A 27,127-nucleotide genomic window follows, 5' to 3' on the forward strand; every position below is an offset into this window, starting at 1 on the left:
GAATTTGATTTACGTACCTTTCTTTTAGCTTACTTGTACTAAGATTTAGGCTACTCTTACTCTCCATTACGCAATATCGTTTCCAACTTGTCACAAAGTAGGCTACAGTGGACACATGTGACGAGTGTATTATTTGTAACAGACTTGATTGACGTCGAAGCTACAGTTTTTGGCAATAAGCCAATAATTGGCCTCGCTTTTCCTTCACTCGGAGAAGTCCTTCTCAATAAAAGCCCCCCATTCTTTGGGACGGATATCACTTCTATTACTCGTCAACGGAGGCTGGTTCAGCGATTTGGAGGCGGGCTCTTATTGTGAAAGCGAGAGAGGAGGCCGGTACAATGCTTAGTCACGGTGAGTACAGCTTTCCCCCACCTTCCTATGTGGCGCACAGCTCGGCAGACCGCGATGGAGGAATTGAACTAGACAACGTGAGTTTATTTTATTACAGATTTAAGCTATCAGTATTGATTAATACAAAGTGTAATGATGGCACATTTGAAAGCTAGCTGTAGCAATATATTTCGATAGCGCTTTGTTAGCATTCTTGTGCCTACGGCTCACAGCCGCCGTTATGCTGCTGTCTATTATTAGGAGCCTATTTTGCTGTCAGCTCTATTTCCGAAACGTTTAACTTGTCATTTGTGGTGTCTCCGGCTGTTTGTCATGAATGCATTGGTTTCACTTTTCGTCATAAACCAAACTGAGAATTTAAGCGGCTGTTCTTCACCTGTGTTACCCTTATTTTCGGTTCATGCCAGCGCTCTGGATTATTTTTGATCAAAACAAGCGCAGAAATGATCACCGTTGGACCAAAGGGGAAACGGTGCTTTGTGTGAATGCTCTTAATGTTAGAGGGATGGCGCGGAAATCTAATTCCATCTGGGTTTATGTAAGGACTCACTGCTCTTCTGGGTCATATTTTGGTACAACCAGTTCCACTGTTTGCTCGGTGAAGAGTTCAGGATGAGTCACCGAGGAAAGCTCTTTGCCGAAATGCCCATAATGAAACAAGTTAAACATCCGCGATTGTGTGCAACTTTTACTTTACGTGTAACTTCAAAGTTTGAATCACTCCAGTTATTGCGCAATCCCTGCTGAATGGCATCCAAAAATTGCAGGCCTGAACTGTGGTTCCCGAACTAGGGTGCAGCAGGGTCTACCAGGGGTTCTTGAAGGTGTTACAGAGAGTCGCCAAGGACTGAGAAATTGTTCAGTAATATATTTACATATTACTATTATCTATCATCGCTCAACACTGTGTGAGAGCGAGAGAATGAGCTTGTATGTTTGTATCATAGGTTTCACCGTACACGCTGATGTTCCCTCTAAATGTGTATCAAGTTTAGAGCTGTAACTCGATTAGCCGAGCTGAAACATTAGTCAATTAATCGATTAGTTGATTGACAAAAGTAATACCTGGAAAATATATCACATTCTTCTCAATTGTGATGATATGCTGTTTTCTCAGTTTTATATCATTAGAGTCCATATATCATTGTAAACTGAATAAAATAGTACACTGTTGTGGACATTTTTCGATTTGATAGAGAAAATAACCTGTAGATAAATCGATACCAAAAATTACCATTAGTGGTTGGCTTATGAAATGTCAGAATTTACATTTAAGCCTTTAAAATGTCTAATATTTATCAGTTTTTCAAAATCCACATGAACCACTCTTCGCATCGGCATGATATGGATCCACCACACAGCACTTATTATAAAAGAAAATGTCACTTTAAAAGCTGGTATGACTGTTACTAGCGTTATTTCATTACAAGCGATTTAACATTTTAAAAGGTTATTTTTTTAAACAGTCCACGCAGTGCTCACTCCACATAAAATGCTACATTACATCCAGTAAACGTTTTGGAGATCAATGAGGGCAAAACGGCATCATCGATTTGTATAAACCGAATATTCTCTGTACCTGACAGTTTGAAAGACACTCAACTGTCCTGCTGTTCCTGACTTGAACTAACCACAGACAGTTGCCTCGTTAATGGACTCCGGCCAGTGCTTTGCTGCAGTTTATGGCGGTGTGCCACTCCAGAAAGAATATAGGGGAAATACAATCAATATTTGGCATTATTTTTGACTGGGCTTTCTGTACAATTAGAGAAGAAACTGCTATATCAATATCGAGATATAAAATGACCTATATCGTGATAGAAGATTTTGGCCTTATCGCCCAGTCCTACTTTACATCCTATAAAACAAAAAAGCAGCTAATCTTCACATTTGAGAAAATGAAACTAGCTAATTTCGAAAGATTTTCCTTGGAATATGATTTAAACAATGAATGATTTATCAAAACAAATACATCGCAATACAAATACAAGCGATACATCGACTTGTTTCAGCGTTAATGGAGTTGTATTCAACAACAAATCTCTTCTACTTTGGGCAGTTTAAACCAAACTAGCCTGTGCGGCACTGCTTGTTTGTTCAACTTAGCATTAATAGAGGGAACATCTGCTCTTGTTTCGAAAGAGAATCAGCCTTTAATGTCATACCTGAGAATGCTACTGTATACAGTATATTAATTGCATGAATTATTAGAGATATGCAGCAGGTTCTAACGTAGACTCAGGTAGCCTGTTTGTCAGTAGTTTCGGTCTGCCAGTTTATCAACATGTTCTCCTGTGAAACTATTTCACCCAGAAACATAGAGGGAGAAAAACATTACAACAGTAAGTCAGAATCGCAGTGTGTTGGACCACATGTCCTGACGTGTCACTGTACAGTATGTGGATAATATGAAAAGATTTTGTTTGCTTATTCTTAAGATATTAAAGAGCATTGGCGTGGCCTGCACACTGCGTCAGCTTATCACAACTTCAGGTAATGATTGCTGTGTGTGCACAACTTAATGGGTACTTTGTTATATAACTCTAAACACTCACGGCAGCATTTTTGCTGAGTAACACCGGACAGACAATTAGCGACTGTCGGCTGCTCTTTGTACTGTATGTCACTGTCAGGCAGTGCAGTTATTCTGGAAAGAAGAAGTTAGATTGACAGAAAAAGGCATTTATTTTTGGCAGCATCCCTCTAGGTCATTTATGGTGTGAGAGCAAGTGTTCCTCTCCATGAACCTAAGCCCGCATATTCCTAAAAGAAGTATTCATTTCCAAACAGGTCTGAATGCAAAGCTATCTCCTGTTTTCTCATCCGCTGCAGTAGATTGTTTGAGATTTCTTGAAGTAAAGCTCTTGATTCTGATTGAAAGATGTTTTTTGTTTTCTTTTGGCTAAAAGCTGTTTAAATTGTCATATGTTTGTGTTTTCAAAATGTTTGCATGTGCCTGTTGTGAGTAAGAATCAGTAAGGGTGTACTTTGCTTTGTTAGCTGGTGAACAAACCGTTCCCTCTGTTTCATCCTCCAGCTGGACTGGTCACAGGACAGAGGGAAAACACTCCATCAAGCTTGGCCAGCTAAATTCAAGCCTAATTTAAGTCACTCCATCGTCCTTCAAAACAGACATTACTGCCTCGCTATTCCTTACATGCTCGCTTTCATTTACATGTTTGTTTGCTAAAATTGGAAGACTCTTTAGTAGTGCAGCACTTAGGTTAAGATGTGTAAGTAACAAATTGCGATTAAATCTTCTCATCACAGACACCTCTAACCAAAGATGAAAGGAACTGTTAACTGAAAATGAGCTATGATGAATAAAAGAAGGGCACTCATCGTAATAAGGGAGAAGCCTTGACCCCACTGAACTGCTCCAGGAAGAAAACGCCATGCGTGTGAAATGCGTGATGATCTTTTTGCGTACATAAACTTACTGCTGTGTAAGTTGGTAGAGACCGACTGGTGCCACTTGTCACTTAAAACAATGTATTTGTCAGCATTTAGCCGATGAGTGCATCGATGTGTACACAGATTTTAACAGTGGCAGGATGAATTGACTGCGTTTTTATAAATTGTTTCAAAGTATGTGACTGTGACACTGTACAGTATATACATACACGCTTACTGTCTCTCTCTCCCTCATACCCTTTCAGTTGTCCGTTGAGCCAAAGCTTCCTGGTAAACACAGCGGTGCAAACAAATTCCATAGCTGGACAACCTCGAGGAAGGCGTCTCCGGAGAAAGCCACCGAACACCTCCCCAATTCCTAAGGGCTCCAAGTTACGCTTACGACACTTTTGGCACTCTGTCCTGTTTTTGTTTTTTTGTCCTTTTCAGAGTTGACAAGCCTTCTCCTGCCTCATCTAGAGTATCTGAATCTGTGGTGTAGCACTCTGAAGGGAGCTTTAATTATTACCTCTTTTAAAATGAAGCAGTAAATCTGACTCTTATTTTCCCTCTCTAGAGTACTCAATATGCAAGACTGACCAGCACCTGTGGTGAATCTGGCAAGCATTTAGATTAATGTTCAATTCCTTTGACTCTTGCACTTGTTCAGTTTGTACTGTCATAAAAACATTCTGTACCTGTTATTCTGTTTATTATTAACCCCTCCGCCAAAGCTAGAAGAATCCTGAACTCAAAACATTTTGATTATGTTGGAACTGCAACATGTAAGAGTACAACCAGCTATGACTGGCAGCTCACGTAGAAGTCTCTGGTAATGCCATAATGAGCAGTATGTCTGGACTCAAGTACTGAACAGAGCAAGGAAATCCGCATTTCCACATAAATCCGACTTAAACGTGAACTCTTCCACACAAACAAAAATTAGGCGTACCCAGGAGAGCCCGGAGCTTTCTGTTAAGCCGTCTGCCAAGTGTCAGTTCAAACTTCATGTTTTATTTCACCCACGCCTGCGCATGGTGTAAGGATGCCCCATAACACCGCCTGCTTTTCTTGAGAAAGAGACCAGGAAGGAGGAGACAGGGGAGGAAATGACCGAATGCATGACAGAATGCAAAGCGCTGGTGACTCCATCCACGCGCAACGGCCACCGTGTCTTCAGCTACACGCTCGAGAGCCACACGGCGGCCGCCTTCGCCATCATGAACGAGCTGCGCCTGGAGCGTCAGCTGTGCGACGTCACGCTGCGTGTGCGCTACAAAGACCTGGAGGCGGTGGACTTTGTGGCTCACAAGGTGGTGTTGGCCTCCTCGTCCCCGGTCTTCAGGGCCATGTTCACCAACGGCCTGAAGGAGTGCGGTATGGAGTCGGTGCCAATCGAGGGGATCCATCCCAGGGTGAGTCAGATGTCATCTTTTCTCGACGGAAATCTTTGCTGTATTTGATTTGACACACCATCCCACTCACAGATCATTAAACATGATTTTAGGTTGTGCGAGGAGTCCCACATTTTGAGACATCACAAACCGATAAAAAGATCAGATAATTGCATTTTTATTTGTTTGACAGTAATGACACAATATCTACTATATTGCTTTCAAGCACAAAACAATGTTTTTACAGTACTAATCAGTAGGGCTGGGTATCGTTCAAAAAAGTTTGATACCGTGACTTCAGTACCAGTTCCTAAACAATACCAATTTTATGAAACAAAAAGAAATTGCAACAGTACACATTTCGGCACAAATCTTTTTATTTAATTTTCAGCTCCTGCTACGTGAGCCCTGTCTCTGTGCGTTAACGTGGAGTTTTTCCTACCTGCCTCTACGACATATAACATTAGACTGCCAATCACCAGATGATCAGATTTTGGTAGAAGCATGCTGCATGCTTATTGGCTCACTGACGCGGATGAGATTTAGGCCTTAGGTATTGAATGACTCGAAACTTAACACTATAGAGGCAATTTAGTAAAAAGTATTGAATTCGGTACCCAGGAATAAAACCAATATTCTAGCATTAATCAGTGTTTAAGTTATAGATTTGCCATGGCAAACAATTAAACCTCAGTATAATTATCCAAATAAATTAACAGTAATATGCAGTAATGTACTGTACATAGACAGAATGTTTGATATTTGAGAAATGGAAAACAGTTTTTAAAAAATCAAGTCTACATGAACACCTTTTTTCAAAGTGGACCTTATGTATACACAGTAAAAACGTACTGTAAAACTTGAGTACACTTAGTTTGACCTCTTTTACGTACTCTGGTTGTTTACAAAGCTCATGTAGATACACACATGGACAGAGTATCTAACTCTTGTTTGCTTATGAGATGCCAATCGGTCTGGAAAAATGAATAGACACAGATATAAATTGCATCAGAGCCTTATTTTTCCTCCTTTTTTATTTTCTATTGACTTTCTTTTCTGCCTTATTCCATCCCTCTCTCCCAACCCTATCCCTTTTCTTTCCCCCTTTTCTACCACAACCTTTCTTTCTTTCTCCTTCAGGTTATGGACCGACTGATAGAGTTTGCCTACACAGCCAGCATCTCTGTGGGGGAGAAGTGTGTGATTCATGTGATGAACGGTGCTGTCATGTACCAGATAGACAGTGTTGTCAAGGCCTGCTGTGATTTCCTCGTCCAGCAGCTCGACCCCAGCAACGCCATCGGCATCGCCAATTTTGCCGAGCAGATCGGTTGCACGGAGCTCCACCAGAAGGCCCGTGAATATATCTACATGAACTTCAGCCAGGTAAAGCTTCAGCGGAGCTTCTGATTAAACCACCTTTGTTTTGTCTGTTATCAGATTATCTTTTGGTTTTGTTTTTGGTTTCATTTGATAGTTGACAGTGTAGCTACAGAAAGGAAATGCGGGAAGAGAGCGGGGGTATGACAGGCAACAAAGAAACCCCAGCTGGGGGAAATTGCCGTTAGTATGATGTAGAATAATTAATCCTATTTTTATACTACTAAAACAGGGACATGTCATAATTGCATCAGCAGGGTTTGTGTTAAAAAGGGTCTAGTTGTGGTGTGAGTAAATTCTGTTTCACTTGTTCCATTGGGGTTTCCGCTGGTTGACTTTTCTGCTTCAAACCACTTGCTCGTGCCTTTGTGCAATGAATGTCAAGAATGCAAGCTATGATTCATGATGAGTAGTATGTGGGTTTACCTGTGCAGCGCAAAAGAAATGAAGACACTCAATAGAGAGGCAGGTTAGGCTGTTCACTGACTCACAGATGTGTCCGTTAATATAAGTCTTTCACAAGTTTTATTTGATTGAACTACTGCAACTATTTTAAGCAAAAATGTCCAAAATATGTTGGTTCTGGCTTCTCACTAATGAGGGTTTTTCTGCTTTTCTTGGTCTCATGTGACAGTAAACTGAATATCTTTGGGTTTTGGAGTGTCGTTCTGCCAAACAAGCTGAAGATGTCACCTTGGGCTTAGGGAAACGGTGGCATTTTGCACATTATATATATATATATATATATATATATATATATATATATATATATATATATATATATATATATATATATATATATATATATATATATATATATATATAATTTACATTATCCCAAAACAGAAAAATCTGTAATTTGAATCAATAACATGGAGCGTGTCATTTGGTTGCCTGTCAATATATCATATAACCTTTGACCGCTCTAGTTCCTTTAACTTCCAGCAAATGCCCGGAAACAGTAGATAATGTGTTAAATGGTGATTATAAATCAATGTCACAGAATTATACCTAGTAAAAGTAATACATAATTTTTTCATTAATTACATGCCACTTTGCTACACAGTAGTAATTAGTAGAGACCTAATTCATTAAAATATTTTAAAGTGCTCATATTATGCTTTTTGGCTTTTTTCCCTTTCCTTTGTTGTGTTATATATTTTTTTTTGTGCATGTAAAAGGTTTACAAGATGGTAAACCTTTTACCTCACTTTGGGAGATGTCCCAAAGGGACTTACCATCTCCAACAGAAAACACTGTTCACAAACTGCTCCAAACAGCTCTATTGTAGTCCAGCCTTTACTTCCGTGACTTTGCTTCTGACTACGGCTAGCAGGTCTTCCCTAAGTACTGTGCATGTGCGACTCCCAACAAAGATGGAACAGAAGTGAGATGCCTCACTCTGTAGCTAAAATAGAGAGCTCATAGACCGTAGACACTTGAGTATACATTTATTTGGATTATTTCTCTATATTTAATTGATCGGAGCTCCTTGTCTTATAAAAAGTTATTAAAAGTTGGCATCCCTACTCCTGTCCCTAGGTGGCAACCCAAGAGGAGTTCTTCAACTTGTCCCACTGCCAGCTGGTCACTCTCATCAGCCGCGATGAGCTCAATGTGCGCTGTGAGTCCGAAGTCTTCCAGGCATGTGTGGCCTGGGTGCGCTACGACCGGGAGAACCGGCGACCGTACGTCCAGGCGTTACTCCAGGCTGTCCGCTGCCACTCCCTCACCCCCAACTTCCTGCAGGCCCAGCTCCAGTCTCTGGACTGGGACCCCCAGTGTAAAGACTACCTGGCCCAGATCTTCCAGGACCTCACCCTCCATAAACCCACCAAAGTCATTTCTTGCCGAACACCCAAGGTGCCGCAGCTCATCTACACAGCAGGGGGTTATTTCCGTCAGTCTCTCAGCTACCTGGAGGCGTATAATCCCTGTACAGGAGCCTGGCTGAGGCTGGCTGACCTGCAGGTACCACGCAGTGGTCTAGCAGCCTGTGTGATCAGTGGGCTTTTCTACGCTGTTGGTGGAAGAAACAACGCGCCTGATGGCAACATGGACTCGAATGCATTGGACTGCTACAATCCTATGAACAACTGCTGGCTGCCGTGTGCACCGATGAGCGTTCCCAGGAACCGAATCGGAGTTGGTGTTATCGATGGCATGATATATGCAGTTGGTGGATCACATGGGTGCATTCATCACAATAGTGTTGAAAGGTAAGATGAATGGAGCTTTTTAATGATATTATATATTTTTTATTATCTTCAACAATTCCCTGAAGAGACCAAAGCCCATGCGGAATTTATTCTGCTAACACATATCATCAGTGTAGCCACAGCCTGATTTATTGCTGATGATAATAATAAAATATATGTAACTCCTGCCGTATAATACAGGCATATGTTCTGGTTTGTTAACTGTATTTAGACAATAAGTGCCCAAGAGCAAGAATCAGGTAACGTCCTGGAACTTAATATGTTTTGTTCCACTTCCTGTTATATATATTTTTAGTTCACACAAAGCTTCAACGAGGAAGCTTTAAACAACATTTTTGTGTTATAAAACTTAACCGTAAATTATGTCATGGCTATAAACAGAATAGCAAAGTTTCTCACCCACAGCGTGTGTTCCAACTCTTTAGCTGTCATATGCACTACTTGTCCTACTAAATATGATCAAAACAAAACTGAGTTAACTACCTTCATACAGTTGATAATTCACAACTGGCAATTCTGTTTGTTCAGCTTATTCTCAACAGTTGGTCTGGATAGTGAGCCAGCAACAACATACAGTACAGTTAAAGCAATAAAAGGCAGGAGGATGTGCTAAACATCCTCCTGCCTTTTTTATTGCTCATCTATCGCCAAGTGTTGAATGTATTTGTCCTGCTGTGTTGGCATGCCTCAAACCCAGAGAGGAACCTGTGGCGCCATCAGTAACCTGGGTAGGTTAGGATTTAATCCAGTGAATTTGATATATGTATCGTCTTAATTCACAGTTGAAGATGTACTCAATACAAAAATGGCAACTATTAACCACAATGACTGTGAAAAAGGAACATTCCTAACATGGCTGAATGCACATGTAACAACTCTGCAAAAAATATATGACTTATCAGTGTAGTGGAATCACAGACTACAGATGCTAAACATGGATCTGTGTAACAAAGACACTGGGTTTAATTCCCAGTAACATCCTAGCAAACAAATTAGCCGTGTTTGGACTTAGGAGGCCAGGCAAGGGCTCTTGTACTTGTTGCTCTACTAGTGACTCCTAGATGTTGGTTGGGTGCCTGTACAGAGAGGGATGAAACTGGGGGATAGCATGAACTTCTGTTACACCCCCTCGGTTAAGTTCATCAGTGGCAGGTGAAAAGAGGCAGTTGGCGGAGAGGGGGAACAAATGGGGAAGTAAATCCTTAAAGAATAATAAACAATAAAACAAATCAATTTGTGTTTTTCCTGATCTGCAGGTATGATCCAGAAAGGGACCAGTGGCACCTGGTAGCCACCATGTTGACACGGCGTATTGGTGTGGGTGTTGCGGTCATCAACCGGCTGCTTTACGCCGTAGGGGGGTTTGATGGGGCCAACCGGCTCAGCTCCTGTGAGTGCTACAACCCTGAGAGGGACGAGTGGAAGACCATGGCCCCTATGAACACTTTGCGCTCCGGAGCTGGTAAGGAAGAGATATTCATCTAATAATAATATATTCTAGAATTTTGATAGATAGATAGAGATATATTATCTATCTATATCTGTAGTTTGTACACAAGGGTGCTAAGAATGAGTCTTCATGTATTCTTAATTACATTATAGGGCTGAACGATTAATCACATTTGCAATAATATCGCAATATGTTAAAACGCCATTTCCTAATCGCAAAGGCTGCGATTTGGTCACGTGACTCACGAGAGCAAAGCAGTCTGCACTCCGCAGAGAAAGCATCAACTTGGCACGCTAACGCTACGCCGTACCTTGACCTGTTGTACAATGGCCTCAGGCTCGACAGAAACTTTAGTCCCAAATAGGAACAGTATGTCACTTGTGTGGGACTATTTTGGTTTAAAAAAAGAAGATGATGCGCAGCTTCATGTATTGTGCAAAACCTGTCTTGCTAATGTTGCTACCTCGCGGGGTAACACTACGAACCTGTATCAGCACTTTAAAAAACAACACAAAGACATCTACGACAGTTGCATGGCTTAAATGCCGAACACCAGTTTGTCAAGTAAGCAAAATACCTCCTGACAGCCATCACTCACCAAAATGTTTGAAAGTGTAACGTTAACTCCATATGAACGTACTTTAAAACGGAACGAGGAAATTACTCAAGCAGTAACAGTTTATCGCCAAAGACATGATGGCCCTTAGTACGGTCACCAAGCCTGGGTTCACAGCTACACAGAGCGTCTGTTTAGCACCGGATAGATTGATTGATTTAATGCGAGTGTATATAGTACACTGACCGGAGCTGGCATCGGAGCGGGAGTTGCTAATGGTGAGAAATTGCTTCCTGTGTGATCAGGATCACTATGGCTGGTAGTGCCATACTCACTGCACGCACACTGCGATGTGTTTCACTGTTACTGAAAAGAGATAATTATGATTAATATTTAGATATTAATGTTCAGACAGTGATTACATTTAACTTTGAGTTACCTAAATATTTTCAAAGCGGTACAGGCAGATATTTCTCTCCTTTTTTTATTTTCTGCATTTTTGTTTTGTTACTGACTGGAGATCAATAATATATGTACTATATTTTTACTTAATTAACTGTCTAGTAAAGTTCAAAGACGGTGTTTAAAAAGTGCAATCCACATGTTTCTGACTTTCATATGAATGTTTACACCAGGCGGTCAGTGATCAATATACTACTGTGATTGAAGTAGTTAAATAAAAGATGTAATTCATGCATCACCTAATTTCATCATCACATCCAGGCCTGGCCTCCATGAAACAGTTTGTTTAATCTATCTAATCTTGTGTTGTTCATACTATACAATGATTTATTGCTTGTCTTTGAAAAAAATAAAAAACATAATTGCATATTCAATCGCAATATTGGTGAAAAAAATGGCAATTAGATTATTTTCCAAAATCATTCAGCCCTATTACATTATGAGTTGGTTTATAATGGCAGCCGTAACAAAGACATAGATACAGTAGACGGGTTAATTTAATATTCTGTATAAGTATTATGTAGAGTGAGTTTGGACACCTCCAGCATATCTGTGTAAGTGGCTACTGCATCAACGTACTGTAGCAGTGCAGGAGTGAACTTGCTTGCGGGACATTTTACTAGTTTCATCATATCTAGATGAAGTAATCTAACACTTGAATAAACTAACCATTGACCCTATTCAGGTGTGTGCGCACTGGGGAATCAAATCTTTGTGATGGGCGGCTACGATGGCACTAACCAGCTGAACACAGTGGAGCGCTATGATGTGGAAACTGATACGTGGACCTTTGCTGCCTCCATGAGGCACCGACGCAGTGCTCTGGGAGTCACTGCATTACATGGACTCATCTATGTATTGGGTGAGTAGTATTGTAACTATTGAGAGTAAAATCACCAAACTAAAATAATGTATAAATTACACTTTTTTCTGTCAGACCTCTTTCAGTCAGGGCCACAAATCACATGGATCATTTTAGTCCACATTTGGTTTGGCCATTGGGGTAGTGGCCAACTAACAAATGTTAGTCCAACTAACTTCATACACCTGTTCCTAATATTAATGAGGATATTCTTATCCTTCGAGCCTTAGCCCTTTTGTTTTTCAATTTAATTTTGTGGAGATAAAGATGTGCTCATGAAACAAGATTTATTCACGTCTGTTGTTTTCAGTTCGCACTGAACTCTACAAGAAAACCTATAATAAAAGCCAAGAATGAAAAGACTATTTTGCAGATGATGTTGTGATGTCACTTGAGTCCGCATTGGTTGGAGCTTAACAGCCAAAACACAATGGGCGCGTAAGCGTCGCGTTTAGCAGCGTCGCGTTTAGCAGCGTCGCGTTTAGCAGCGTCGCGTTTAGCAGCGTCGCGTTTAGCAGCGTCGCGCAGCCAAAAAAAAAATCGCCGCCCATGTTCTCCAATCTGTCCGTTCATACCGGGCGCGTAGCGTCCGCGATGGCCCGCACACTGCAGCGATAGTTTACTCCTATGTCTTGCGTGAGATGCAAGTGTATGTGTCAAGCCAGGCAGGTAATCACATACAGGAAGACCACAGTGCAGCTAGATACTTTACAAAAAAGTAACTCATTTCAAATGGAACATATGGTGATTTTGGCTGGCTTGACTTCACACACACACACATATACACAGAGAGAGAGATCAGTGTTTGTGGAGTTGGAAAGGAGACCTCTGTAGCCCGCTCCTCATCTCTGTTGAGGCTAAGTCAGCATAACACAACTAAACCTCTGATGAATTGCATTGTGGGTAATGTAGGTGCCAGGTTTTGACAAGAAACAATGTGTGGAATTAAAATAGACAGTTGTTATGGTTCTGTTGCATTAATTCTGATCTTTTTTTTTTTTTTTAAACTGTCCATCATGACTCTGATAATGTTAAAGGTTTTCTTTTCATTGAACAAAACATGAGACATATTTTCATGAGACAAAATGTCGATGTTATAATTACAGGAGGTTACGATGGAAACACTTTCCTGGACAGTGTGGAGTGTTATGACCCTGAGAAGGACACCTGGTCGGAGGTGACACACATGACGTCAGGGCGTAGCGGCGTGGGTGTGGCCGTTACCATGGAGCCATGCCAGAAAGAACTGCCACAGTGTCACAAGTCTGAGAGTGAGAGCGGTGCTGCCTCACCAGCCTCAGCCTATCAGTCCGCCAACTCTGGTTTTAGCTCTTACCACAATCAGCGGCACGGAGGGCCCTTCGGCAAAGGCGCATGAAGCTCATCGCTTGACCATGTCACACACACACACACACACACACACACACACAGACGAGTGCCCCAAAACTCCACTCTGTCTTCCCAAATCAAAAGAAAGCCCCTCAAAACTGATTATAGACAGAGGTGAGCTAAAACACCACGTGCTGCCTGACTGGTTCTAGAGATCACACTTGATTAAATCAGTAACACTTTATTTTAAAAGTGCAGTGTTGATAGTAATCTATAAGGTGACAAAAAAGTAATTCGAGTATCTGCATTGGACTATCCAAATCAAGTATGACCCCAGATCCTACAGTCCACTTTTCTAGACCTGAAATTTGATTAAGTTGTTTGGTAAATTGTGTTCCGCCTGTCTGTGTTTTCAGATCTGGTTATCAGTCAGACCATCATCTCCCAGGTTTGAGCCATGGGAGGAAAGGGCTGCCTACTAAAAGGGGCCATTTACTGGCTCAAAGAGTCATCAGGGGCTCTTTACACTTCAAGCAAAAGTTAAAAATAATATCAAATGATCCCATTTATATAACTAAAAAAAGACCCAAAAAAGTAGCATTTGTTAGCATAGGCAGTAGAGTTCAAAGTGCCATTACAATGCCTGTGGGCATTATTCTCATCAGTATATTGACTTAAGGGTGCTTTGATGGAAAGGCACCGACAGTCACTGTGTGGTGTGTAGAAATTAGTCAAGTTAACCCAGACAGCCACAAGATAAAGCTTATACATGAGAATGGGCCTCATGCACGAACATTTGCTGTATCCTCATCCTAAACCTCTCTTTTTGTACTTGTTTTGCTTGTACGTAGTCTGGCTCAACAGATGTACATTGCTGGGATGTCCCTCCCCCTCTGCTATTAATTTTGCAAGCGCTGCATCTGGGGCTTGGCACCGCCAAGGATGGTTGTGATTGTTTTAAAGAAATACAAACAAGCCACAGCATTTTTTTTCGCCCTATCCCAGAATAGATAAGCGTGTAGCCAGACTATAGTCAAACACTGGCACAGCGCTGTGGAGGTAGGTCTGCAACGCGAGACCATCTTGTATGTGTTCCAAGTCAGATTCAGCAAACTCTTAACTGCACAAACTTAAAGACGAATGAATACCTCCTGTTCATTTGTGAGGGTTAATAACTAGCATAATCAACGCACCCAAATTGCTATATGAGGCTACTTGTTCCGCTCTTTTTGTGGGCAAGTTTCATTCACAAAATCATCACCAGGAGTAAAAACAAAAAGAATTTCACACTGTGGAGTTTCATGTCCTGATGTTGGAAATCAGACGATCACATAACAAATTTAGCAGTGTCTCTAGTTGTGTTAGTGGACCCAGTTTGATATAGATTTAAACTCCAAAAGCAAAGTAGTCATGCCTAAAATGAGAAGTGGCGGTCAGGGGAGCAAGACACTCATAGAGATGGATGAGAGTATATATTCCTTTAAACCGAAGGTGATGTTACACTGTTGGGTGTTCCCCTGAAAAGTGACCTGCATAAAGACCCTGAGGCATCTGTTGGAGGGTTTTTAGAGCAACAGCTGAATTGTATTGTGAATTGTAAGTTGTCATTTCAAAATATGTCAGTGAAATCCCAATTAAAAATATTTGTTTATTTCAGTAACACGCATATCTGTACATGGCTTATATGACATGCCTGGACCACCCCTGATTTTTGTTCATACTTTTAAAAATTGGTAATTTCCACAAATTCTCTTGAATCACTGTAATGTATATTTAAGATCGAATCTGTTCATAAGAGTGGTTCTTGCATGAGGCCCATAGTCTCAAATTCAAGTGCTGGTACAAAAGAAGCAGGACCTTGTAATAACTGCATTGTAACAAATGTGTTCTTTCACTAATAGCCACTGGAAGGTCAGAAAAAGGGTGATTTCTTTCGAGAAAGGTATTGGCAAATGATTGAGTGTTGCTACTTATAAGGCTGTCGGAGAGTCTGGTCCAGTATAAATGGTGTGTGGAGTGCCAAGAGAAAAGATATGGGTTTTGACTATGTTTAGAGGAAACAGAATACTGTAGCATTTTAAAAACTTCGATTCAAGCATCTCACTGTATGTTTTTATAAAAACGCTAATTACTGACACAATTGCGAACCAACCCCTACAGTTGACTTTTGAGTTTCCACTTACACCAGACCTCAGAAACAGAAGTGACCATGTTTGTGCATTAGTGTTCAGATATTGTACGCTAATGACAACTTGCTTGAAGAAGTGTGTTTGTAACAGCAATTTAAGCTACAAAGGTTTTTAAGTGATGTTTTGTACATTGATATTCTAAGAAGTCTTGTACAGAATTTCAGAGCTCACTTTTTTATTTATTTAGGATTCTTTTGGTTTTCTTGTTCCTCTAAACTGACATCAGCTTTGTATTGAATTGGACTCTGGTGTTGTGTTTTTCAATAACTAGCATGCATTGTAACTAAGTAGAAATGCCTGTTAATGCTATTTTTGGATGTTTGTAAAAAAACAATTGCTTCACTTCAAAAGGGACTTTTTTTCTGTCCATCAGTAGTTGGAATGGAAATTAGAATATTTAAGGTCTGCTTTGTACATTTCTTTTCCAGCAAAAAAAATACCCTGTACAATAATTAATTGTAAAGTAAAATATATGTTTATTGTACTGCTGCAGTCATGTAATGATTTGTTAGTTCTGATTTGTAGACCTCTATCTGCAGGTTTTCAAAGCGGAAGTGTGGCCACCAGAGGGCACTACAGCTCTTTTATACTAAACAAATCCTTTACTTGTTCACTATATTACATTATCATCATACATAAGCAAGCTAGTGTTACCAACTTAGGTTTCACCAAAGGTGTCAATAGTCAAAAGTTTCTCTAGTTTTTATTGTCTTTTAGTGAGCCTAAATCTGTGGTAAGTGTGCCATTAATCGACCACCCAGGATTGTTGCCAACACATCCCATTTCCTTGCTAAACCTGGCAAGTGCATGGCACCATTGTTATAAGTGGGACACTTCCCTGATTATGTGGACTTACAAGAGGATGAATACATAATCCTGTCAAACATTAAGACCGCAAAAGCCCTCAACAAAGGAAAGGTCTTTGGGTAAAACAGTTTAAGCTGTTGTAACTATGCCCTATTAGGGGAAATATTTTTCATATGGATGCTTGGCATTAAATATTTCATGCAAGTAATTCATGTTATAAAAATATATATCTTAATTCAGCAGACAAAACCACATCGCTCAACAATGAAAGTAAAATCCCCAATTTCCTATGTGTTATAAGTCTCTATGACATTGGAGGTGTTTTTTTGTGTGTGTAAACCTTACATTTGGATGAATATGCTTAAAGAAATACTCTGTCCCTGTTGTATTTGCCCAGTCAAACTTTCTTCAAATAGCCAAAAAGGACAGTTTGTTTAAATTGTTATCATAGAGAGCTTATCAAAATAAAGTTACACAATAAAATGGGATTGAAATAGAATACAATACTAAGAAAAAAGACAGAGAAGATGCTGTAACTTTTTAAAGTGTGTTTATAAAGTTTTTAAAGGACAGCAGAGTGAAGGAGTTACTCCGGCAACATTACAGCTAGGAGTAATATGAGCTGTAAGAAGAGATTTGGGGATAAACAGTAGCCACTTAAAGTCTGTGTTTCTTCATTTACCGTATTTGTGTGGGAGAAAACATGCACAAAACAAGCAGTATCGTTTCTTTGTCAAGTTAGTTGAAGAGTGTTGAACCTGTTTGAGGATTGATTTATTTCGAAAACCTTCTCCGGATGTCTTCTGTTGTTACCTGCCAATTTGACACCGGTGTGCTTTTCTCTAAAGATGAAAAAAGGCTCCCGAGTCCCGACGGACACAAGTCGATCCTCCTCGGACGCAGGTAAGTGAAATTCACCTGATTGAAAACGACAGATTTTTTTTCCTTCTGTAACCTATATGCTGATACTTTAGAGACAAACTGAGACTATTTGGAGACATGAACCTTGATGGACGGTAAGTTATGAACACGTAACTCTTAAGGTATGTGTCATTTCACAACTAGGACGTGCAGTAGCCTGTCGTAGTGTGATGTTGAAACGCATTTTTTAAACAAACACTGTTTAGAAAGACGATTAAAATACCACAAAAAGTTTGGCATAGCCTGCTGCAATTTTGTCCGTTTGTTTATTGTGCCAAGTGTCACATGTCATCAGAAATCAAATAGGCTAATTGGCAAATTTGGATGTAGTGGTATTATTAAAGGGCTGATACGTGTGGTGTTGTTGTTGTTGTTTTTACCTCATAACGGTCCGTGTAACGCATCAGTGCGATGTTTTTATATAAAAAAATTAAAAATAGAAAGTTGGAATTAAAATAGTATTTTCGTCAGTTCGTCAGATCAATGTAGGCTATTGCCTAATCAAGATTTAGGAGTCGTTTTTCTGATTTTCCTATTCGTGTATTGTTGGATAGAAATTTAAAAAATAGAAAATCGGAGTCTTTATTTCTATTTGTGTCTTGGGCTGCCTGAGAGGGCGGGCTCTGTGTGCCGGGGCTGCTTGTCTCGCCTGTCGTCACGGCCATAGATATATATCGCCTCCCTGGCTGTGCAGCTGCTCCCTGCAGATCCTCTGATCTCAACATCCCTTCAGCACTCCTCTGCAACAAACACTCAGCATTTCAAACTGTCTTTATACATATGTTTCACTACAAGTTTGTCCTCATTTAGCCTGTAACCAATGACCCATCTTTTGTCCTTAATAGCCTACTTAAGGCAGTTACTGAAAACAGTTGCCGCAGCCTCTGTAAGACACTTGAGTCCAAACGTTAGATTTGTTTGAATCTTCTAACTTATGTTACACTGTTATGTTAGACACAGCCTTTTGATTTTATACAGGTTTTTCACAATTAAAAAATAATAACAAATGCAATGATGTCTCCAGTCTCTCTCTTCTTTCATCTGTTCTGAACCTAGTTCAAAAGCAGCTGTTTTGTATCCATATTGTAACAAGTTAAATTAGAAATACTTAATATGATTCAGTTTACATAAATGTGTATGACTGATAGTTCCATTCTTTTTGTGAGTGTTACTAACAAGGTTGGTCTTCAGAGTGTGTGCGCAGACCAAAGTATCTTAAGGCTGATATGATCTTAGTCCCAAACTAAGGGTATGTCTTGTAGTAAACTTGTTTAGTTCTGAACCTATGCTTCCACACAATATATTTAACAGCATATTCAAATAATTAACAACAGCTTGAAGTCAGGGTTATTCAACAGTGGACACTGTCAAGAAAGTTCAAACAATTTTTTTCAGTTTCACTGCTGAATTTTTCAGTTCAGTGGTCTAGATGAGCAGTAAATGGTATGAAACTACAAAAAATTGATTAATTGATTGATAATTATACATTGATCTGACAAACAAAAAATATATTTAAATTTTCTACTTTTCATTTATTTTCTGGAAAATTGAAATGATAAGCGTTACACAGACCCATAACTTTAATTATCAGGAGAGTTATTCAAAAGTTACCTCAACCCGTTCCTGAAGGACTTACTTTCTGTTGTCATTGTTGTCAAACTAGTTTATCCAATTTGAATCCACCCATAGCAGGAGCAGACTGCTCATTCATTCATTCATTCACGGCCAGATACCTAAAGCATGTAACCACCCTCTGTATAATGAAACTAAATAGTCCTGTATACTCAATGTTGGTTAATCATCTGTCCTTTTGTGCCATATAACTTTAAACCCTGTGATGTTCTCCAGAGACTACACTGTGTTGAAAACCAGTTTTAGCCTCAGTGTTCACAGTCGCTCTTTTCTTTCATCAGTGTGGAGCAGCAGCCAGGATGATCCCAGTGGGTGAATTCAGAAACTTTGGCATTGAGCAGAACACAAAGTATCGGGTCCTGAAACCGTGGTGGGATGTTTTCTCAGAGTACCTGTGTGTTGCTATGCTTATGATTGGAGTCTTTGGGTGCACCTTGCAGGTGAGGCACCTTCAAACCAGACACTTTGTGATCATGAACTCTTAAATCCTTACACCGAATTAGAAACTTAAATAATACTAACCTAATCTAACCTGCCTGATGCCATAATTTGTATCTATTGTGGCATATTAGAGGAATATTTTTTCCCATACACCCTCCTCTCTGTTTAATTCCTACATTGTTTGACCTCCAAGTCAGGCAAAAACACAGACTTTGTCTCAGTCAGGAGAGACAGAAATTCGAAAGTCATAGAATAGGTATGTCGTAAAAAGTCGTAGTATAGTATGTCGAAAAGAGACATAAAAAAATCATAGTATAACATGTCAAAGTGATAAAAAAGTCATTATACAGTATCATAAAAAGTCTGGTATAGCATTTTAAAAAAAGTGATAAAAAAGTCATAGTATAGCATGTCAAAAAAAGGCATAAAGTCATTGTATAGTATGTCGAAAAAAAATCATAAAAAGTTATAGCATTTTGAAAAAAGCCAATAAAAAAGTCATAGTATGGTATGTTGAAAGAAGTCATAAAAAAGTCAAAGTATAGTATATCGAAAAAGTTCTAGTATAGTATGTCTCAAAAAGTCATATAAAAGTCATAGTATATTATGTTAAAAAAAAGCCTGTATTGGGTATCGAACCTGGGTCAGAGTCTGCAGGGAGTATTTGGTGGCAGCAGTGACAACCTCTGAGCCAGTGTGCCACTGAAGACTTCATGTTGAAAACAGTAATAGCATAGTATGTTGAAAAAAGTGATTAAAGAAGTCATAGTATAGCATGTCGAATAAAGTGATAAAAAAGTCATAGTATAGCATGTCGATAAAAGTGATAAAAAGTCATAGTATAGCATGTCGAAGAAAGGCATAAAGTCATTCTATAGTATGTTGAAAAAAACCATAAAAAAGTCATAGTGTAGTATGTCGAAAGAAGTCATAAAAAGGTCATAGTATAGTGTGTGGAAAAAGTTCTAGTATAGCATGTCGAAAACAGTGATTTAAAAAAAGTCATAGTACAGCATGTCGAAAAAAGCCATTAAAAATTCATAGTGCAGTTTCTTGAAAAGTCATAGGATTTTCAAAAAAAGTGATAAAAAAGTCGTAGTATAGTATTTTGGAAAAAGTCATAGTATAGAATGTTAAAAAAAATAATAGTATGTCTCAAAAAGTCATAGTATGTTGAAAAATGCCAGGACTGGGGTTCAAACCTGGGTCAGAGTCTGCAGTGATTACTTGCTGGTTGCGTTTTGGCAGCAGCGCTAACCTCTGAGCCAGTGTGCCACTAAAGACTTCATGTTGAAAACAGTAATAGCATAGTATGTCGAAAAAAGTGATTAAAAAAGTCATAGTATAGCATGTCGATAAAAGTGATAAAAAGTCATAGTACAGCATGTCAAAAAAAGGCATAAAGTAATTGTATAGTATGTTGAAAAAAGTCATAGTGTAGTATGTCGAAAGAAGTCATAAAAAAGTCATCGTAGTACGAAAAAATCCATAGTATAGTATGTGGAAAAAGTTCTAGTATAGCATGTCGATAAAAGTGATTAAAAAAAGTCATAGTATAGCATGTCAAAAAAGTTGAGACATACAAAAAAGTGATAAAAAAGTCATAGTATAGTATTTCGGAAAACGTTATAGTATAGAATGTTAAAAAATGTCATGAGATTGTATGTCTCAAAAAGTCATAAAAAAGTCATAGTATAGCATGTCGAAAAAAGTCATAAAAAAGTCATAGTATAGCATGTCGAAAAAAGTCATAAAAAAGTCATAGTATAGCATGTCGAAAAAAGTCATAGTATAGAATGTCGAAAAAATCAATTAAAAAGTCAAAATGTAGTATGTCGCAAAAAGTTGAGACATACAAGAAGTGATAAAAAAAAAAGTCATAGTATAGTATTTTGGAAAAGGTCATAGTATAGAATGTTTTTAAAAAGTCATAAAAAATGACTATATATATATATATATATATATATAAGAAATTCATAGTATAGTATGTTGAGAAAAGTAATAAAAACGTCATGCTATAGTATGTTGAAAAAAGTGATAAAAAAGTCATATAATAGTATGTTAAAAATAGTCATAGTATAGTATGTCGAAAAGTCATAAAAAGTTAAACGATAGTATATCAAAAAAAAGTTATACTGTAGTATAGTATGTCGAAAGAAAGTCATAGTATAGTATGTAAAGAAAAAAGTGATTAAAAAGTATAAATAGTAGAATAAAGTTGCACCAGAAAGCATTTGCAAACACATTGATATATAATTTGTGTCGCTGAAGTAAAAAAATGTGGGCACATAAGCGATTTGAAAGACTGGTACTCTGTGCTTTTGTCCATAAATGTCGAGAATGTTTAACAAGGGCTGTCAGTGAAGGAATGCTCGTGGCTCTTGTCATTTGAAGGCTCACTAAGCCAAATGTATAAGTCCTATTGCTTAAATGAGCACATTTGCCGAAAGTAGACAAGTATGCTTATGGGGCAGTGGTGGCCTAAAAGTTAAAGAAGCGAGCTTGTGACCGGGAGGTCGTCGGTTCATTCCCCAGACCGACAGGATAAAATCTGGGTGGGGAAAGTGGAAGAGCAGTGCTTGTCCCTCCCTCGTTACCACCCTGAGGTTCCCTTGAGCAAGGCCTTCAACCCCAGCCACTCCAGTGGAGTTGCTCAGTGGCCAGCAGATCAGACTGTGGTTGTACTGGGTAGCTTCCAGGTATGAATGTGTAACTGTCATTTTCTAATAGCTGAAGGTTTTGTGAATAGTTTAAACTTTGAATGAAGTCTGTAGGTGAAAGTACGTGGGAGAAGTAGCATTTAGAAGTGGAACAAGCCTGAAGAGGATTTTAAGATTGCTCCATGTTTTCAATGGAAAAAAGAAAAAAGTTTATTATTTTAAAAAGTATAAATGGTGGAGAAAAATTGAATACAAGCACAAAAGTCCCTTAAGAGCTGAACATTTTGATATTTGAAAGTTTTTTGTAGCTGGAAGTATGCAGAAGTAGCAGGCGCAAGAAAGTCGTACGGAATCGGATAACAATACTGTGAATACTGTGTAATACTGAATCAGCATTCACACAATAAAATAAGTTATGCTACATATTTCCTGATGTTTCATTAACACTCTGTCTCCCAGACAGTGATTCAGGTTTTATCACCTGTTTTGTATATAGTAGTTTTTCAGTATACATTAAAATGTTAAGAATTATACTTTTTGACTACATTTTCTATACATTTACTTGAGTTTATTTTAAAACTCCTTTATTAATAATGGTTGTTTTTTAAAAGACAAATGAATATAAGGACATCTAATAATATAATAATATAATAGATAATCTCTTTTGTCATGTTTTTTGCCAAATAATAGACTGTTTTGTGTATGTAGCCAAATATTTATTTTTTCATTCATCTATCTTCCACAGTTCACCCAAGACAAGATTTTTTGCCTGCCCAGCCACTTCAGCAGCCCGACACCTGAAGCAATCGACTGCAGCCACATCCAGACCTCGAGGGAGAACAAGACGTCACCTCACACACTGGTCAGACCTGCAAAGCCCATCATCCAGGAGATTACTGGTCTCAAGAACAACCTGGACATTCACCAGTATGTGTTTGTCAACCACTATTGCTATGAGAGGTTTGTCCACTGGTACGCAAAGTACTTCCCATACCTTGTTTTGATCCACACTATGATCTTCATGATAGCCAGCAGCTTTTGGTTCAAGTTTCCTGGGACGTCTTCAAAAATTCACCTCTTTGTTACCATCCTTGGGAAGTGCTTTGATTCGCCCTGGACCACGAGGGCCTTGAATGAGGTTTCTGAGGAAAGAGGAGAGGAGAAACTGGTTAGTTTGAGGAGGAACACCATGTCACAAGAGTCCACAGATGAACGAGCAGAGGATGTGGAGACTGTGGGGCTTCTCCACTCCTGCTCTGTCAAGTCTAATCCAGAAAAGAAAAGCCCGGAGCCTCAGTCGGCCCCTAATGTCTTGGATAAGAAGGAAGGAGAGCAGGCCAAAGCTCTGTTTGAAAAGGTGAAGAAGTTCAGAACTCATGTAGAGGAAGCAGACATCTTGTATGTCATGTATGTGCTACAAACGTCACTGAAAGTCTTCAAGTTCTTTTTAATCATTATCTACTCTGTAGTGTGGGTACGAAACATTGAGACAGTAGTGCACTGTTATGTTCCTCCTGAGCTGACTGGTTTTGATATATTTTGCTGTAACCACAACAAAGCCCATCTTTTCTCCAAGCTTGCCTACTGCTATATCTGCTTTGTGGGAGTGTATGGACTTCTGTGCATCTACACCCTCTACTGGCAGTTTCACAGACCTCTGAACAAGTACTCCTTTAAGCAGGTCAGACTGGAGACTGGCATTAATGACATACCGGACGTGAAGAATGACTTTGCGTTCCTCCTGCACCTTGTGGACCAATATGATCCTCTGTACTCTAAAAGATTTGCTGTCTTTCTCTCTGAGGTCAGCGAGAGCCATCTCTATCAGGTCAACCTCAACTACGAGTGGACTGCCAAAAAGCTGCGTACCCGCCTCGCCAGGAACACAACTAACCGGTTGGAACTCCACCTGTTAATGCTGCCGGGGCTTCCTGACACAGTCTTTGAGATTCCTGAAGTGGAATCACTCAAACTGGAGCAAGTTAAAAATGTCACCATCCCAGCTAGTGTGGCAAAGCTAGACTCTCTTCGTGAGTTGTCGCTGATCTACTGCTCTGCAAAGCTCCAGCTGCCTGCCCTGAACCACCTCAAGGCACATTTAAAGGTCCTGTGTCTACATTTCGAAAGTTTAGAAGAGTTGCCTATGTGGATGTACATCCTGCAAAGCTTGGAGGAGTTACATCTGAATGGTCCTTTAACCAATGACATGTCCAGAAGTGCCACGCTTGACTCACTTCGAGAACTTAGAGCTCTGCGAGTCCTCACTCTCCGCTCCAACCTTACTAAGATTCCGCCCAGCGTAGTGGATGTTGCGTTGCAGCTGCAGCGGTTGTGCATCTATAACAACGATGTCAAGCTCCAAGCTTTTAGCAGCCTGAAGAAGTTAACCAACATAGCCTCGCTTGAGCTAGTGGGCTGCAAATTGCAGCGCATCCCAAGTGCTGTCTTCAGCCTAAACAATCTGCAGGAGTTGGACCTGAAGGAAAACAAACTTACCACTGTGGAGGAGATCCTGAGCTTACAGCACTGCCGCCGTTTAGTGACACTAAAACTGTGGCACAACAAAATCACTTACATCCCTGATCATATCAGTAAGCTGAAAACCCTGGAGACGCTGGACATTAGCTGGAACAAGCTACGAAAGCTTCCCTCTCGGCTGTTTTATTGCACCAAACTCAGGCACCTTGATGTTTCCCACAACCATCTCACCTCTCTTCCTCCTGAGGTGGGCATCCCGCAGGGCCTCCAGTTCTTCTCCGCTGCTTTCAACTCTTTAGAGACACTGCCAGATGAGCTGTTCTCTTGTAAAAGGCTCAAGAAGTTGGCTCTTGGAAACAACTGCCTGTCGATTCTGAGCTCCAGAGTGGCCAGCCTGGCCCAGCTGGTCCGCCTGGAAATTAAAGGGAACCGTCTGGAATCTCTACCTGTGGAGATAGGGGACTGTCCCCTGCTGAACCTCAGCGGGCTGATAGTGGAGGACAACCTGCTGGATCTGCTGCCATCAGATGTACGAAGCAGGTTGACTAGAGGTTGTCATTGACTCATCTTTTCTCAGTGTAGCATGGAGGGCTAGGTGGTCTGACTTGCATGGAGAAAACAGAGTATTAACAGAGTATTAATCCATGCCACTGGGTGGAATTTGTCATACAAATCAGCATGAAAAAGGTGAACCAAAACTATAACTGACCACAGAAGGATAAACAAACACTAAAAAAAAGTACTTATAAAACCAGTCATTATGAAATGTGCGTTCAAATCTGTGTAAATGAGTGAAAAATCAACTTGCACATGTTTTTTTACCTTGCTTTCTTTTTTAATGGATTTTTATGGAGTTGGTTTTACTGGTATAGTTCACACAGTAATATAAAGATTAACATCAAATTCAGATTACTGATACTGTGTATGAGACAAGGGCTCAACACTCTACAAAAATAACAGCAAGGAAGGATTGACCTTCAAATTGTTCTTCACTGTTTCTGAACATTTAGTGTGTTCTCCAGAACGCCGCAAGTCAAGGTATTTCTAACAGCGCTGTATGCTGTTGGACAGTATACAGCAAGAAGAAGTGTTTCCCACAGTGCGGTGGCTCATGTTGCTTCCTTTCAGACGCTGAACAAGTGGAGGGAGAAAAAGCTTTTCAGTAGCAGAAGAAAAGGTATTTTTCTCTCTGTTTACATATTCAGTCAAAAAGAAAGACTGAAAGCAAACATGGGATTATGAGCCAGAAGTCAAGTCAGCATGATATTCAGTGTGCATCGGATAATAATTAACAAATAAAGAAGATAAAACTACTGCCTTTAAAATGCCTTTTGGATGAGTTATATATAGAGTGTGGTGATGGGTGATACATTGGACATGCATTCTTTTTTTTCTCCGTTTAATTTTTTACTGCCTAGCACAATTTTACTTTTACAGTAAAATATTGGGAATGATTTCCTGTTAAGCAGTTAGAATTTGAGTAGTGAGCATTTTACACATTATACTCTAGTGCATATACATTCAAAGTGCCTTTTGAACACACTGAAACAAGGAAATAAAATGACTTAAAAGTTGCTAAACTGGAGGTCATTGTAGTTGCTGATGTTTAGTTTTAGGATGACGGATACAGTAGGTGTTGAAATGCTTACAAGTGGATTCATGTTGTTTGGAAATTCCTCTGTTCAGTCTCTCTCAAACAAACAAGTGCACACTTTCTTTCTTACTGCATTCATTCTTTCTTTCTTTCCCCCAATGTTTCCTCTGTGTACTTGTATGCCTCTTCCAATTTTCAGCCTGAACTGCAGTGAAGTCAGTTTACGACCCAGCTCGGTAACAATGAAGCTTTTTTGTTAATGACCTTTCCAGGCTGCCACACACCTCCTAAGGTCGTAAGAAAGAATTACATTGTTTTTTCGTTAATATTTTATCATTCAGTTGGATTTGATCAGAGTATAGCACTGAAAGTTGTCATGAAAAGAAGCGAACAAACAACACCAAAGAAGCTGCACATTTTATGGCTAATGTTATAGTGCTTTGTCAATCATTTACCTATTTCTCCTCTCGGAAGGTGGCAGTCAAGTGTGTCACCAGCAATGACCAAAACAGATGAGACTGCATCATTTATTATCATCTAAGGCTTGGCTGGAAATTAGTAACAACATGTTATGTCTCCGAGAGGGTTGCTTAAAGTTGCTTTAAGTCAGGGCAGGGTGATATCTTCAGCAAGAGGTGCTGTACTGACTTGAGTCTGAAATACTACCAGAGTCATACGTTTTGAGTGTGCCTTCCTTCCTGGTTGTACTAATGCAATATTTACATTTGAGTGTGAAAATCAGATTAGGAAGCTTCTTCCTGTAATGAGAGTTTCTGTGTAAAAGTCAAAAATGTCAGGATGCAGTTCCTGCAGGCTGTGATTCACTGCAGCTTTATGAACTGAGTTTGAATTAAAGTGTAGACAGTTTACAGTGACTCAGCATCTGTGATTTGACCACAAATTTTCAGTATGACACTAATGTGGTGTCAAAGTTCAGAACTTATCAAATGTGTTATATTATTTTACCACTAAGTGACTATCTTGGTTGATAAACATTGACTGTGAA

General features: G+C 39.6%; 2 protein-coding genes and 1 long non-coding RNA gene across 7 annotated transcripts; 2 read left to right on the forward strand and 1 right to left on the reverse strand.

Moving 5' to 3' along the window:
• Window positions 1-277: 277 nt before the first annotated feature.
• Window positions 278-16,072, forward strand: keap1b (kelch-like ECH-associated protein 1b). Of its 2 annotated transcripts, none has more exons than XM_078281238.1 (7): window positions 278-354; window positions 4,014-5,162; window positions 6,282-6,527; window positions 8,064-8,740; window positions 9,997-10,202; window positions 11,894-12,070; window positions 13,177-16,072. In XM_078281238.1, the coding sequence occupies exons 2-7, from the start codon at window positions 4,857-4,859 to the stop codon at window positions 13,446-13,448; spliced, it is 1,884 nt and encodes a 627-aa protein (XP_078137364.1). In that variant the 5' UTR covers window positions 278-354; window positions 4,014-4,856; the 3' UTR covers window positions 13,449-16,072. The 2 variants fall into 2 exon arrangements, with proteins under 2 accessions (XP_078137364.1, XP_078137356.1); XM_078281230.1 differs by having other exon boundaries at window positions 340-431.
• Window positions 16,073-16,925: 853 nt separating this feature from the next.
• Window positions 16,926-26,107, forward strand: LOC144537446 (volume-regulated anion channel subunit LRRC8C). 4 transcript variants are annotated; one of them, XM_078281194.1, is made up of 3 exons: window positions 16,926-17,298; window positions 19,230-19,388; window positions 22,795-26,107. In XM_078281194.1, the coding sequence occupies exons 2-3, from the start codon at window positions 19,248-19,250 to the stop codon at window positions 25,087-25,089; spliced, it is 2,436 nt and encodes an 811-aa protein (XP_078137320.1). In that variant the 5' UTR covers window positions 16,926-17,298; window positions 19,230-19,247; the 3' UTR covers window positions 25,090-26,107. The 4 variants fall into 4 exon arrangements, 3 of the variants coding, with proteins under 3 accessions (XP_078137320.1, XP_078137328.1, XP_078137336.1); XM_078281202.1 differs by lacking the exon at window positions 16,926-17,298 and adding an exon at window positions 17,322-17,411; XR_013503857.1 differs by lacking the exon at window positions 16,926-17,298 and having other exon boundaries at window positions 19,232-19,318; window positions 22,795-22,884.
• LOC144537474 (uncharacterized) lies at window positions 25,021-26,847 on the reverse strand. Its single transcript, XR_013503858.1, has 3 exons — window positions 26,577-26,847; window positions 26,177-26,408; window positions 25,021-25,131 (listed from the first exon to the last, which is right to left on the reverse strand). It is a non-coding gene; the product is annotated as an uncharacterized LOC144537474 (long non-coding RNA).
• Between the last annotated feature and the right edge of the window lie 280 nt (window positions 26,848-27,127).

Source organism: Sander vitreus, chromosome 2 (genome assembly GCF_031162955.1).
Source record: "Sander vitreus isolate 19-12246 chromosome 2, sanVit1, whole genome shotgun sequence".
NCBI lineage: Eukaryota > Metazoa > Chordata > Actinopteri > Perciformes > Percidae > Sander > Sander vitreus.